General features: G+C 31.3%; 1 protein-coding gene across 9 annotated transcripts in view; it reads right to left on the reverse strand.

The window, feature by feature from the left end:
- Positions 1 to 15406, reverse strand: part of BPTF (bromodomain PHD finger transcription factor) — a 169970-nt gene that overhangs the window by 67004 nt on the left and 87560 nt on the right. For 8 of the 9 annotated variants that reach the window (XM_074260557.1, XM_074260556.1, XM_074260553.1 and 5 more), the window contains 5 exons: positions 11186 to 11373; positions 8927 to 9282; positions 8334 to 8465; positions 3534 to 3663; positions 2309 to 2444 (listed from right to left, as the gene is read on the reverse strand). In XM_074260557.1, coding sequence (XP_074116658.1) covers positions 2309 to 2444; positions 3534 to 3663; positions 8334 to 8465; positions 8927 to 9282; positions 11186 to 11373 — 942 coding nt within the window. The remainder of the gene's footprint in view (positions 1 to 2308; positions 2445 to 3533; positions 3664 to 8333; positions 8466 to 8926; positions 9283 to 11185; positions 11374 to 15406) is intronic. The other variant, XM_074260550.1, reaches the window with a different exon arrangement.

A 15406-nucleotide genomic window follows, 5' to 3' on the forward strand; every position in this document is an offset into this window, starting at 1 on the left:
GAGTAACAGCCTTCAGGTAATTTACAATTCTGTGTAAATAACAATTGATTTGCACCAATAATTTATGCTAAAGTGACATATTTGTCATAGGAATATTTTTATTTAATCTTAAATTATTGAAAAACCTCCAAATTTTGTTATAGAGTGAGCTACTTTTGAATCAGACTATCAAAAAATGTCATTCTGGGGGCAACTAGGTGACGTAGTGTATAGAGCACCAGACCTGAGTTCAAATGTGACTTCCGACACAATACTTCCTAGCTGTGTGAGCCTGGGCAAGTCACTTAACTCCAATTGCCTCAGCAAAAGAAAAAAAAAAGAAAAAAGTTATTCTGTCAAATGAATTTATGGTTGGTTGATCAGCATATATAAATTTTTTTTAAAAGTCCCTTCCTAAAATCTAAAAATGAAAGCATATTCTCTCTTTTTTTCCTCCTTGTGTTCTATACACTTAAAAATTATTGATTGCTTTGGCTATGAATAGATAACTTCCCAAACATACAAATAAACTCCATTATAAATATTAAGTAAATCTGTTAGTGTTTATATCATACAGTAATTGACTATCCATCACAATGGAAATTTAATAATATATGACAGAAAAAGGGTACTGCCTCCTTCACCACTGCTACCTCTACAGCAGCTCAGTTTGGTTTGTTCCTTTGAATAGCTTCCACATAATTGATTTATCCAATGATGCTACCCCAGGAGAAGTGGTGCTGGGTCAAAGCATAAATGCAAAGAATGTCAAAATCCAACTAGATAGCACTATTCCACTACTGGTTATGGAAAGTGAAAGAGGGAGAAAAGATATCCTGGACAATCTTGAATAAATAACCAGTTTATTATATAAGTAAAATCTCATTAAACAAATACATTCATAATAAAACATTTCTTTATAACAAAAAAAGAATATTTCCATGTGTTGAGTGACATACTGGAATAGCTATAAAAAATTCCAATATAATAAAAGAATTTGGATTATTCCTTAGACTAATTGATTACAATAAAATATTACACATTCACTACTTAAAAGACTTTTGTGTCATTAAATAAATTATAAAGACAAACAGATTATAATATTTCGAACAATGCTACATATAAAATCAAACTATCCTCACAGTTTCACCATTTGGTCCCTCAGAGCCAATTTAGTAGTTAGAGAATAAACACTGCACTGATAACATCCTACCGGCTGTTACACGCCCAAAAGAACTGAATATCTTGTAAAATATTTTTTATACATAAATATTAGCTAATTACATTACAGAGGCTAACAATTTAGTATAAATCACATTACATAGAAGTGTTTACTAGGCTGCCACTAAAATAGTCACACTTTATTCAGAATGTTTGGAGAAAGAATGGTGATGTATATCAGGTGTCAGAGTGCTACACTTTAGTCATGGAGACCTAAATTCAAATTCTGTTCACTTAGCTGAGTGACCTTGAATAAGCCACTTACAATCTCTCAAAGCCTCAGTTTCTTCATCTGTAAAATGGGAGTATTAATAGGAACTACTTCACAGGGCCATTGTGAGAATCAAATTAAAGCACTAGTTTTAGGTTAAATGTTAATCCTTAAATCTTAGCTATTATTATTAGGCATTACATAATTCTTACTCCATATTCTAGAACTTCATAATTAATTGCTTTGATGGAAATTTTCCTAAAACACTTTAGATACTTACCTTCTACCTAAATATTATTTAATTTTTTCAGTGGCATCATTATAAACGTTTATTACCATACCATGCTACAACATAAGACTAAGGAGGTGTACAGAGATAATGGCTCCTGTCTACATAAATAAACTTCAGGCTCTTGCTTCTCTACTTCACTGTCAGTTGTCCCTTCTTTCCTATTTCTAGCACTCTTCCCTAAAATACATTACAGATTTTGTCTAGAAACAAACAAGCTTGATAGAAATAAATGGGGTCAGTTTTTGATGGGCTCCACTGTAAGTAAAGTAAATAAATGAACTTATGCTATTATAGTGGCATAGTGTTTGAGAAAAACAGCATTGGAATAAAAGAAGTGTTTGGGGAATTTATAAACGTGAACAAATTTTGTTTAGGTGATGTGGTCTCTAGGATACCTACTTATTATGAAGCTGTACTATTTTCTGACTTTCCTTATTTCTTACTTAATAATTTTTTATACTTTATGAATAAAATAAAATACATTATTTAAAATAGGTTTTATTTAGAAAGTAGGAGAAAAAACTTTTTACCTAGGAAATGGCTAATGTAGTTTCAATAAATAAGAAATTAAAAACAGAGGAAAAAAAATAATCTGAGATACTTACTATCCAATATTTTCCTGTAATTCACATTTGTGTTTCCAGGCAATTTAGGGACAAACCTATGAACATGTGTTTTACTAATCCAACTCCAACCACCATAGCCCGTTACTCTATATTCTTCTCCTTTTTGCTTCCAAACCTGTTAAAAAAGGGAATTATTTTAATTAATATTAATGACACATTTTATAAAGTATTTTTATGTTTTATATAAATAAGATCATATTCAGCCAGATAGCTTCATCTAATAGTTCTTTCACTAAGGATAAAAAAGGAAGAATATTACTTAGAAGCCATAGGAAAATGAAAAGGAACAAATTCTTTCTCAATGACAGAAAAATAAAGATACAAGGAAAACAAATAAAAAGTAATCTGCTTCTATCTTTGCCGCAGGCAAAATAAATAAATATATATACTATATATAAAAAACTCTTCCCATATGTAAAATGTTACATTTATAGTTATCCCAACAAGTTAAAGAATTAACTTTTATGAGATTTACAATTTGTTTAGATAAAAAAAATTTAAGTGATCAAACAGCTATATGCAAGATAATTAAAAAGGACAAAATATAGTTATTTCTGTCAGTAAATGAAAGGACATTACAAATTTCTTAAATACTCAAATTACAGAACAGAAGGCTCCTAAACAATTAAAAATTTTTTTACTGACTTTACTATTTATTATTATTGATTTTATAATTTAATAATTGAACTGATTTTCTATTATACTCCAAAGAGGCTGTTCTAAACCTTTTTGCTTTAAGCACTCCTTCTTTCAAAAGAGGACCTCATACAAGACCAAGAAAATGGAGGCCATTTCACCATGAGCTCTTCTTCCCTACTCTATACCTCAAAACCTTTTTGGATACTATTCCCTATTTTTTCTTTTTTATCCAGTCTGATCAACTGTATTTGTACTTTCTTTTTACCTTTTCCACTTACAATTCCTGGTTTCTTTGAAGATTCAGCTACAGTGATAACTCTTCCAGATGATCATTTATTCCTGATCTCTCTCATTGCTAGTGCCTACTCTTAATCCTGATCTACCTTGTATTTACTATTTATAGATTTGAAGATGCATGTGTTGTTCCCTCAGATGTAATGTAAAATTCCTTCATTTTTTTCAAATTTTTTTTTCCCTTCTTTGTATCTCTAACCTTAATAAATTGACTTAGGACAATTAATAAATGCTTATTGACTGATCACTAAAAGACTTTTATGAAGATTACCTGATGCTTGATTGGAAATGTATATTTCACCCATGTGGCTTGCTGCATTGTTTCTTCCTCCTCCTGTTTTCTCTCTTTTTTTTTCACTTTTTCCTTTTCTTCTCTTTCAATGGATGTCATTCTGTGTAATCTAAAAAGAAGTATAGCATTACAAAATACCTTTTGAAAGACTTTGGTAGTTTACATATTTGAATAACAAGAATTTAAAATGAACAATTTATCAGGAATATTATCCCATTAAAATACAATTATTTCTGAATGCATAATATTAACCTCCACTAAAATCATTGTATCATAGAGGTGGCGCTGGGTTCTCAAAGACAATGTTAGTAGACTATTATTTATAGTAAATTCTAACAATCCAGAAACATTTTGGATAAGATCCTCGTTGGTAATAAATTAGACTCTTAATCTAAAGCCTGGTCCTTGTCATAGGACTACTTAACTTTGGAGAGGCTCAAACTTTTGGAGTATAGAATTTCTCAAAGATTAGATTGTAGGAGAATCATAATGTTTCAGAGAAGAAAGTATTACTGTTGGTTAAGTTAGTTCTTGAAGTATTTAAAAATGCTTGAGTAAAATATTTTTCTAAGTTAGAAATAATGGACAGGTACAAGTATTATTATACTTATTTTACAGATGAGGAAATTGAGGCTAAGTGGTTAAGTTATTTTCTTAGGGACACACAGCCAGAAAGTACTGGAGGTAATATTTGAACCTAGATCTCTGGTATTTCCAAGTCACTCTTTATGCTTTTCCAGAGTATTATGATCTCTGAATTTTGACTTGGGGGCCTGACCCTGAGGGCAGAGATAACATCTAGCTGACACTTACACACACACTCTGTCTCTCTCTCCTTCCTATGCCATTTTATAGTTAGCAAGGTATATCATTACCACTTAGTTTCTCTTTTCCCATCTCTGAGGAAAAGACATTATTAATTCTCTGCTAATGCTAATTATTCTAATTGTGCTCTTGATCCCCTCCCTTCCCAAGACATTGCTGTAGGAATTAGAGCCTTTTTAAAATTCTCTACTACCTCACTTACCCATTTGTCTACAAACATACTCAGTTCTTCCCATTCAAAAAACCTCTTTCCTTGATACTGCTATTTTATTTATCATTAATCCATTTTCTTTAAAAGACAAACTTCTTAGATAGATTAGAGATAAATCTAATGAACCTATTTCCTCACTAATCATCATTTCACTGACTTCCCCTACCATATAATCTCCAAAGGCTACTAGTGACTGCATTTACCAAGCCCATCAACCTTTTCTAGGCATTATTCCCTTGATTTTTCTGCAGTATTTGTCACAATTGATAATACACTTGTGCTAGATATGCTAAACTATCTCTTTAGCCATTTCTTTAAGGTCTCATTCACCCTCCTTTCTCCAATTCCTCAGGATAGGCATTCCCCATGGTTTTGTCCTTAAATCTCTGAAGTTTCTTTTGTTAACATATTCTTTTTCCTTAGTAATTTCATTCGTTCCAAAAGCATTAACTCTTAACTGCCCACATCTAAAGATTTTCTAATCTAAATCTCCAGTTCTTATCTTTCTTTTCTTGTTTTTAAAATAACTATCTTTATTATGATGAACCTAATAACTATCAACCAAACATGGATACTTTTATATACATAATAATCATGTGAAATGACAAAATTCTATTGCATAGTTTTTTTTAAAAGGTATATATTAAATTTTATGGGGCAAGCTAGGTAGCACAGTAGATAAAATGCTAGACCTAGAGTCAGAAAGACCAGAGTTTAAATGCTGCCTTAGATACTTACTAGTTTTGTGACCTGACCCTCTTTACCTCAGTTCCCGCATTGATAAAATGAGCTGGAGAAGGAAATGGTAAACCACTTTTTCTTTGCCAAGAAAATCCAAAATGGGATTATAAAGAATTGGAGAAAACTGAACAACAAAAATTAACACAACAGCAATAAAACTATCCTGTTTGTGTTCTTCTATATTTGCATCTCTATCATCATCCACTTAACTCATGCCATTTTCTCCTCACCCTCACCCTCCAACCCCCAAAACAGATTTCCTTTGTAAAAAATAAGCCTTTCTTCTAAGTTCCAAATCTGTATCTCCCAGTGGCTAGAGGAAATCTCCATCTGGATGAGCCAGAGTATCTCAAATTCAGTGTGTCCAAAGTTGTGCTTAATTTTCCCCTTAAATGTCCTCCTTCTGATTTTACTTTTTTTTTTACCAATGGAATCTATATCTATTTGCTCAGTCCATGTTTAAAAATTTAGCATTAGTTTTGATTTCTTTCTCTCCTATCCAATCAATAATTAAATCCAAAAGATTCTATTTTTGTAGTACCTCTTGAATCTATACTCTCCTTTTCATTTTTAGTGCCATCATTTGAATAGTTACAAATTCTCACCTTCTACTCCAGTCTTAACAAAACCATGTTATTCCTCTGCTCAATATCCCTCAATGAGTTTTATATTCACCGGCCATTAAACCTTATATGGCTTAGTCTGATAATATTAAAAGCTCTCCAAAAACTGGCACCACTCTAATAATAAGAATAACTTCATAGTTAATAACTAGTAATACTTTAAAGTCTATTAAATGCTTACAAAGTTCTTTCTTCACCTCGACTTGGGAAAGGTAAGATAATCTCTTTCATTTCCATTTCACAGTTGATAAGAATGAAGCTAAAAAGGATGGAAGACTGCCTAAGGCCACACAGTCAATAATTAGGCGAATGGACACTCAAACTCAAATCTGTGAATTCAAGACTCTTCACGGGTCTATTTTTTGATCCATTTCTCTCCATCTTTCTGTAGTCCTTTCTGTAGTTTCATCCATCTCAAAAGTTGCAATTATATATAGTTACTGTGTCCATGACTCAATTCTATAGTAAACAATTCATTATACTCCCAAACACTCTAGGATTTTATGCTTTGTTTAATCTGTGCCTACAATAACTTTCTCTAAATGTTAAATTCTTATTCATCCCTTAAAATTCAAGGACATGTTAAGGAAGTCTGTTTGATCTCAGTTGGTAAAGAACTTTTTTAACCACAGATCAAAAAAGGATTTAAGAGGGCAGTAATGAATTACAAGTATTACACTGACGTGTTATGTGACTCAATGAGCTTATAGATTGATACCATGTTTTAACTAAACTTTAATCTTCCTCAGAACCTAGAGCAATGTCTCTGAACATAAGATGCTTAATAACTGCTGAATAAGGTTTCCAGAATCACTAGAATGGAAAGGTTTTAAAAACAAAAACAAAAAAACAAAACAAAACAAACAAAAAATAACAAACCTAAGATTCAGGCTAGTTTAAATCAAAGCTTCTTAAATGTAGATTGCAACCCCATATGGGGTCATGAAAAATCTGGCAAAACTAAAAGCTACCAAATATTACACCAGTATTTAATTCTTTATGTAAAAATAAACAAGCATATTCATCTCCTTAGTATGCAAATTTGCTTTTGTCTTTAATAAATAGTAAAGTTTATTATATATATATATATCTATATCTATATACATATATATATATAGATATATATATATACACATACACCAAAGAATTGTTTTAAAATACAATTATTTTTTTTAAATGATGCTTATCAGTAGATATTTGATTTGTATACCTATTTTATATACCTAGAGCCATGTAAAGGATTGCAAATGGAAAAAAATTTTAAAGTCCTGATCTAGATGACACAAACTGAAACTCAACTTCGGTTCTCAAAATAGAGATAAATGTCTGCAGAAGTTTCCTAAGCTCCTCTAAAAGAATTTAAGTTCCTTAAGGGATGAAGCTCTTTTCCATTTTCTTTTCATAGCTCTAAAACATAGCACACAACAATAATTGTTTGCTAGATTAGATCAGCAAAATGATAAAATTCGAGTCATAAGGTCTGAATATGGATTCTGGCTCTGTCATTTTCTACTTAAATAAGTCACTTCCTTAAATAAATTCTATGAACCTCAGAGTTTCATCATTTGTTAAATGAAAAGGCAGCTCCATTTAACTTTTGGAAAATTTTAATTTTTAGTAAGGTTTTCTTCACATAAAGTTTAAATCTGCTCCTCACCAACTTCTACTAATTACTCATTCCTATCCTTTGTTATCAAGAAAAGTAAATGAAAAAAAAAAAAGAAAAGAAAATATAATTTCTTTTTCACATGACTTATCAAATGTAATATTGCATTTCCCCTTCCCTACTAATCTTTCCAATGGAAGAGGTTAAGCATATTGATTTGGTGACCATTTTTATTATGTTTTTGAATTATTTTTAAAATTTTTTTTTTTCTGAGGCTGGGGTTAAGTGATTTGTCCAGGGTCACACAGCTAGGACGTGTTAAGTGTCTGAGACCAGATTTGAACTTGGGTCCTCCTGAATTCAAGGCTGGTGCCCTATCCACTGCGCCACCTAGCTGCCCCTATTTTTTAATCTTTAAATAAAACATAGCACATCCAATTATAAAAATCACTCAAAAAACCCCACATTTAAAATATTATATACATATAAAATAAATTTAAAATCTGAATATTTCATATCACAATAATTTAAATATTTTTTAAAGAGTGCAAAATATTCTGTGGCTACTTGGATTAACAAACAATTTCTATGGGGGCAAAGGGAATGCCAATTTGCTAATAATTTATTAGTCTTAAGCAACTAGCATGATTTAAGTATCCATATAAAGAAGACATTTCCCCCTCTCAATCATATTAATGTCCAATACTGACTTATCAGGATTAAAACAGAGAATAAATTATAATTCACATATGAAGACAGGATTTTTTCCTTACCTGGTATGTCCTAAAGATTCTCGCCAGATTGGCAGCATGACAACTGGTTTAATGGCACATTCCAAAATGGCCAAAGCCAAAGCAAATTCTCTAGGTTTGCTACACATCTGAACTGCTTTTATCCAATTTGACCTATGTTTTATAAATAAGACAAACAGCTGTTATCAGTTGAAATTTTAAATAGCATATTCATAATCTTATATAATGAAATAAGCATACTTCCATTTAAACCTTTCCGTTAAGTTGTGCAAAAATAGTCTCAATGGAAGTTTTGATTATATGACATATTATCTAAAAATTACACTCTGTTGGCAATCTGTTGGCCAATTAAAACTCGGGTAACATTTCTAAGTTCATTTACTAACATTTGCTAAAGATGCTTCATAACCTTTTTGTGTGTCATGGACTCTTCTGGAAGGCCTCAGAATGTTTGCTCTCTATTTCATAACTCAAGTAAATATTAACATTTAATTCAGGTTAGTAAAAATATAAATGATTTTTTTTTTTTCTAGTCCAAGTTTAAAGACTCCCTGAATCTATTCAGACCCCAGGCTTAGTATGGCAGAAAGTTAGTTGACTTGAGTCTTTGTTACCTGTGAGAGGCCCAATTGGGATGCAGGAATGGTGCTGGGATGTTGTTTTCCAGTTGAATGATGGTTAACCTCAGAGTGGATATGGTAAGTACTTTGGACCCATGTACAGAACCATTCCACTTGAATTCTCCCGCTGGAGTCAAGCAAAATTTATGTGAAAGATGCCTTCTCTTATCATGGTCCTCTCTATGCTGGTGTTTATTCAGTGCAAAAGAATTGGTGGTGTACTGATTATGGTAGACACGATACTTCCCCTCTTGACCCAGCTTGAAAAAATTGTTGATATTTCCTTTCATAATTATCTCCTTCTTGGTGCTCAATCGTGAAATTTCTCCTTGTGAGTTAACTACCAGCACCTACTCAAGGAAACAGATATATTAAAAAGATTTAATTAAAGTATACAAAATATCAAGTGAGATTTGACAAACTTTTTTTCCTTAAAAAAGTCATAAATTCCAATCAAATATTAGGTAATAACCTATTTTAAATTAAGCAATAAATATAAAGCAGCATTTTAAACTATTAAATGTGTACTTTAGGTTAGAGGCATCAAGCTGTCTAGGGAAATTTCTCTGTGGTAATTACCACCTATAATTCTTTCTTGGTAAATTACTTTGCCATACCTACACCTGAGAATTACAAAGTCTTAAGAACTAGAGAGTACTGTGGAAGTCATCTAATATAAAATTTTCATTTTATAATAAAGAAACAAAGGCCTACAGAACTAGGTTATTAATTTAGCTGGTTAGCAATAGGGCAGGGACTAGAATACAGGTCTCTTGACTCTTTAATCCACAGCTTCTAAGAGTTCACAGTTTTTAAGAATATATTAGATCAAACTCATAGGGTTGTTAGATAAGAAGAATTTTTTTAAAATATACTAGATCAAATATAATATGACCAGGTGTGGTAGCCCAGCCTGAGAGGCTAAGGCAGTTAGATCACCTCAATTCAAGAGTTATAAGTAGGACTAACAATAATCAGGTGTCTGTACTAATTCCACTATTAATATGGTGAGCTCCATGAGCAAGGGGCTACCAGACTGGGTAAAAATGGGTAAATCCACTGAGATTTGAAAAGGAGCACAGTTGATGCTTCTGTGCTCATTAGCCGTTTGGTAGGGCCTGTGAACAAGTGCTACACTTATAGCTTGGATGATATAGGGAAACTCAAAAAAACAAAACAAAATATTACACACACACACACACACACACACACATTTAAGCAGAGAATCATTACTCTTAATACCATGATGACATCATAGAATGTCACAGTATATATTACTTCAATGGCATGCTGGTAAATATTTTAAAACTGTCTCTTAAAAACAATGTGTGTGACATACTTTTTAAGTTTAATCTGCTTTTATTAACATTTTCTCCATCACTTTAAATCTAGACCATCAACAAAACAATAAATCAAGCCCTGATTTATAGCACTTGCTGTAATTAAAATGTAACAATAGACTTTTATTCCATTTAAAGCTGGATCCAGCACACTCCTAGTTCTATTCTCCAAGTATGTTTTAAGCTACCTTACAATCAATTTCCTCAACTACTTATCCTCTACCTACACAGATCATAATCCTTAATGATTCAGTCATATTTCAGATGCTGCATTAATGGCCCTCTTATTGTACGAATAATTTAGGACAGATTGTTTAACATATGAAGTTTTCTGAACAACATGATGATCATCCCAACTTATTATACTGATGTTTTGTGGCAATTTAAGTCACTAGAAAACCAAAGTAAATTCTAAACCATAAATACTTTAAGTGGAATACGGAAAATTAAACTAATTTGTAAATGAGATGGGATATTGAAAATACAGATGGATTAGAACTATATTTTCACTGAAAAGCTGGAGGTAAGGAAACCTGCTCTACCAATATAAGCTGGCACCTTCTCCACAACTTTCTGTTACAGGATTGCTGAGAGTGCTGAAAAACCTTTCAGCTTGCTCATGGTCACCTAGGCAGCATATGCCATAAGAAAAACCTGAACCTGGTCCTTCCTGATTTCAAAGTTATTTCTCCATCCACCTTGCTAAACTGCCTCTTTTGTACAACAAGTCTTATGATAAACAGCACTTTTAATCTCATAGAAACTGAACTTACTTAAAGGTGGGAAAAACAATTTTAACAATAAATCTATAAAAATCTGCAGAAAATTTTATTGTTCTTCCATTTTTCAAATGATAGCATTAAACTGAGAAATATTTTAAATTACAAAAATAATTTTTTATGAAGATTCACACCTCTCTGCCTTCCTTAAATAACTTATTTGCTTCATGTGCTGCAGCAGCAACCTGTTGGCTCTTCAGCTGACTCAACTTGCTGTCTGGATTTCGTAATCTGGTGACCATCCGTGTTGAGCCAGGTGTTCCTTTCCCTGTTCCAGGGGAATCGCTTCTTTCTCCATTAGATTTTTCTGATTTGAAATCTGCTAATAAAAAAATTAAGTAATTATATCTGATAAAAGTGAAAAGCAGCTGATATTAAAGATAATTAATATAGTAAAACATTACCTATCTAATACTGAACTATCTGACACAAAACTAATAAGAAAGCAAATAAAAAAGAAAAAGTAGCCAAGAAAGGGCATTAAGTCCATACACAAAAACTAAAGGAATTTTTTCACAGGCAAGACCCTTACTCAAAGGCTCTTATTTTATACGCAATTCTAAGAAGCCTGAAGACCTGATTTCCAAGCTGAATGCAGATTAAAAACAATTAGAAATTGTTCAAATTTAGAATTAGAAATTCTAATTTTTATTAGAAAATTAGAAATTAGAAAAGAGGGCATGGAAAGGCATATTGTCAGAAAGCACACCTACAAAAGCAAAAAATGGCAGCTTGAATCAAGAATACGTAGAAAAATCTATAAAGAAGAGGTGAGACATGGCAGAACAGGAGAGCACAGTATAGTGGCAGCATTCCCTACGACTTCTTCAAAGTGATGAATAAAAATGTACCAGACCATGTCCTGACTGAGAAAACCAAGGGGGAAAAATCACAATTAAACACCAAAATAGAAGTTCTTAAAATTAGAGATTTTTTTAAAAGGAAAGAAAAAAATGTTGAACAATTTGACTTTAAAAAAAAAGAGGAGCCAAATTACTATATAAAAAAATGAAAAAGGTAATTTCAGAACAAATGAAGAAGTAAAGAAATAAACAATTTGCCCAATTGTATGTCAATAAAACCAACAATATAAATTAAGCAGATAAACTTTCACAAAGATATAAAATGCTTAGAATAGCACCAGAAACTGAAGAGAATTCAAATAATCTTGGAGGGGAAGAGGAGGAGAATCAACAATCTATTAATGATCTTCCAAAGAAAAAAGCTTTAGGACTAGATGGAATTATAAGAAAATTCAATAAAAATTGTAAAGAAAATTTAATTTCAATATTACATAAGCTGTTTGGAAAGACAGGAAAAAGAAAAATACAGATATAGTCCTGATACTTGACCTAGAGTCAACACAGAAAAAAAACTACAAATCAATATTTCTAACTAATATGGATACATGAATTTTAAATATTAGGAAAGAGGTTAGAGTAACTATGTAACAAAGACTATATACTACAAGCAGGATATATTTATACCAGGAATGCAGGATTGATTCATTATTAGGAATACTATACACCTAAGAGAATATATCAATAACAAGAACAACAATAAATATGATTATTTCAAAAGCTACAGAAAAAGTTTTGGTAAGATACAATACCCATTCCTGTTGCAAAACATTGCAAAGAATAGAAATAAAAAGAATCTTTCATTAACATGAAAAGTAGTATTTATCTAAAACCAAGAACCAGCATTTATATGTAATAGAGACTTTTCTAATAACATCAGGGACAAATAAGGAATGCCCAACACACTACTAAAAATTGATTCTAGCTAGAAATGCTAGATATAGAAATAAGGCAAGAAAATATAGACATGGTCAAAGAAGAAACAAAATAATTGCTTTTTATAAATGACAAAATACAGAGGACTCTAGAAAGTCAACTAAAAATTAATTGAAACAACATCAGCAATGTTGCAGGACATGTTGAAACCATAAAAATTATCAGCATTTCTGTGTATTACTAGCAAAAACACAATAGAAAAAAACAGAAAGGGAAATTCCATTTAAAATAACCAGTGTCTATCTGTCAACATAGAGGAATTGTATGAAAAAATACAACTACAAAACAGTCTTTATGAAAATAAAACCAGATCTAAATAATTGTAGTGTATTATTTTCTTCTGTTTAGGCCAAATCAATATAATATAAATTATAATGCTATCTAAATTAATTTATTATTCATTGGTAGATCAATCAAATTACTAAAGTTTTACTTTATTGAGGAATAAAGAGTCAGAAATCTTAAGGGAAAAAAATGGAAAAAAGTAAAAAAGAAGGGAAGATTAATAATTCTAGATTTCAAATTACAGAAAACTACAAAATTCATCAAAACTATTTGGAATTGGTTAAGTGGTATAATAATAAAACAGATAAGATACACAATATACAGCAACAAATCAGAATGATAGTCTAACATTTTAAAAAACGTAAATTCCAGCCATTGAGGTAAAAACTCACTATTTGAAAGAATTGGTTGGAAAAGTATTCTGGCATAAATTAAGTATACAGTAGTATTTCACACTGCATCCCCAAATAAGTTCCAAATGGGTACATGACTTAACATAAAGGGTAATGCTATAAACAATTTTAGAAGAAAAGAAATTGAGCTTGGATAAGGGGAAGAGTTCATGACTAAACGACGGATAGACAGAATCATAAAATGAAAAGTTGCAAATTTTGATTATATGAAATTAAAAAAAGTTTTACATAAAAACACTAGTGTAGCTAAAATTTAAAAAGCAGGTAAATCAGAAAAATATATGACTTAGACCTCATTTGTAAGAAAATGATTCAAGTTGATGAAAATAATAGCTATTTTGCAGTAGATAAATGATCAAAAAATAAAAGGCAGTTTTCGAAGAAAGGAATCCAAGTAGTCATGAAAAAAATATCACAAATTGCTAATAATTAGAAAAAAAGGCAAACTGAAGCAATTCTCAAGTATTACCATATATCCATGAGATTGGCAAAGCTGACAAAAAAGAAAAATTAGAAATGCTGAAGAAGCTGTGAGAAAATGGGCACATTATGGTGGAGCTGTGAATTATTAGAACCATTGAAAACAATCTGGAATTATATATGAAAATTTATTAAGTTCTGCATAATTTGACCCAGTAATAAATATCACTACCAAATCTATACCCCAAAGAGATCAAAAAAAGATGAAAAGAACCTATATGTAGAAAAGTGTTTATAGAAACTCTATGGCAAAAAACTTGAAATTAATGGAGCACTTGTTAATTGGGAAATGATTACACAAATTAAGGCATATGAATGTACTGAAATTGTCCTAAGTGAAATGATGTAGGGGATATTTTCAGAAAAATCTGGAAAGAGCTGAATTAACAGAAGCAGTGAAATATGAAGAACCAAAACAATTTACATATAATACAAAATAAAAAATTACATGCAATACAAAATATTGTAAAAACAAATAGATTTAAAATATATAAGAACTCTGATGAATGCAATAACCAACTATTATGTAAAGGACTTATAATGAAACATAATACATACTTACTGGCAAAAAGGTGATGGATTCATAATGAAACATTTTTTGGACATGGCTAAGGTAAGAATTTGTTTTGCTAAGCTATGTATGATTGTTACAAATGTTTTGGTTTTTTTCTTCCTTTTTCTTTTCTTTTAAAAACATTTTTACTTTCCCTTTTTTTCTTTTCTCAAGGTGGGGAGAAGAGGGAAGCTTTCATTAACTGAAAAAAATACGATTTTTAAAAAAAGAACAGATAAAAGAACTAAAAACACGACAATAATTGTATAGAGACTCAAGAAGCTCTATATACTTCAAGTGATCCTGAAGGAATCCTGGTATTAAAGCATATGTCATATGTGTTTTACTTATTTAATGGGATAAAGCCCATGAATTATTAAGTAACCTTGTTATGTGCCAGAACTTGAAACAAGGTACTAAGTGGATTTGAGGAGACAATGGTATATCTAGTTTAGCACTGATTTAATCCTACAATAAATAATGGTTTCCTAATGATATAATGATTGGTGTATACTCAGTGTAGAGCATATAAGCTAGAAGCTCTCAGGGCCAAAAAAGACAAGCGCACTAGAAGCTCTTGGAGACTGAGACAGATTTATTCTATTGTCCACCTTTGTGGTGACTGGAGGCTGAAGCACAAACCTTTGGATTCGGAGAGAAGGCAAAGTACTGGCGGTAGGAGCTTAAGCTCTAGGAACCAAGGAGAGAGATAGGCCTCCAAGAAAGCTAACTGGGCCCCAGGAAAGGAGACAAGATTTTGAAAGAGATAATAAAGGATTTGGACTTTGACACCTGGTGATTATTGAATGAAAAGAAGGCTATTCCCAG

The sequence above is a fragment of the Sminthopsis crassicaudata genome, chromosome 4, assembly GCF_048593235.1.
Source record: "Sminthopsis crassicaudata isolate SCR6 chromosome 4, ASM4859323v1, whole genome shotgun sequence".
Lineage (NCBI taxonomy): Eukaryota > Metazoa > Chordata > Mammalia > Dasyuromorphia > Dasyuridae > Sminthopsis > Sminthopsis crassicaudata.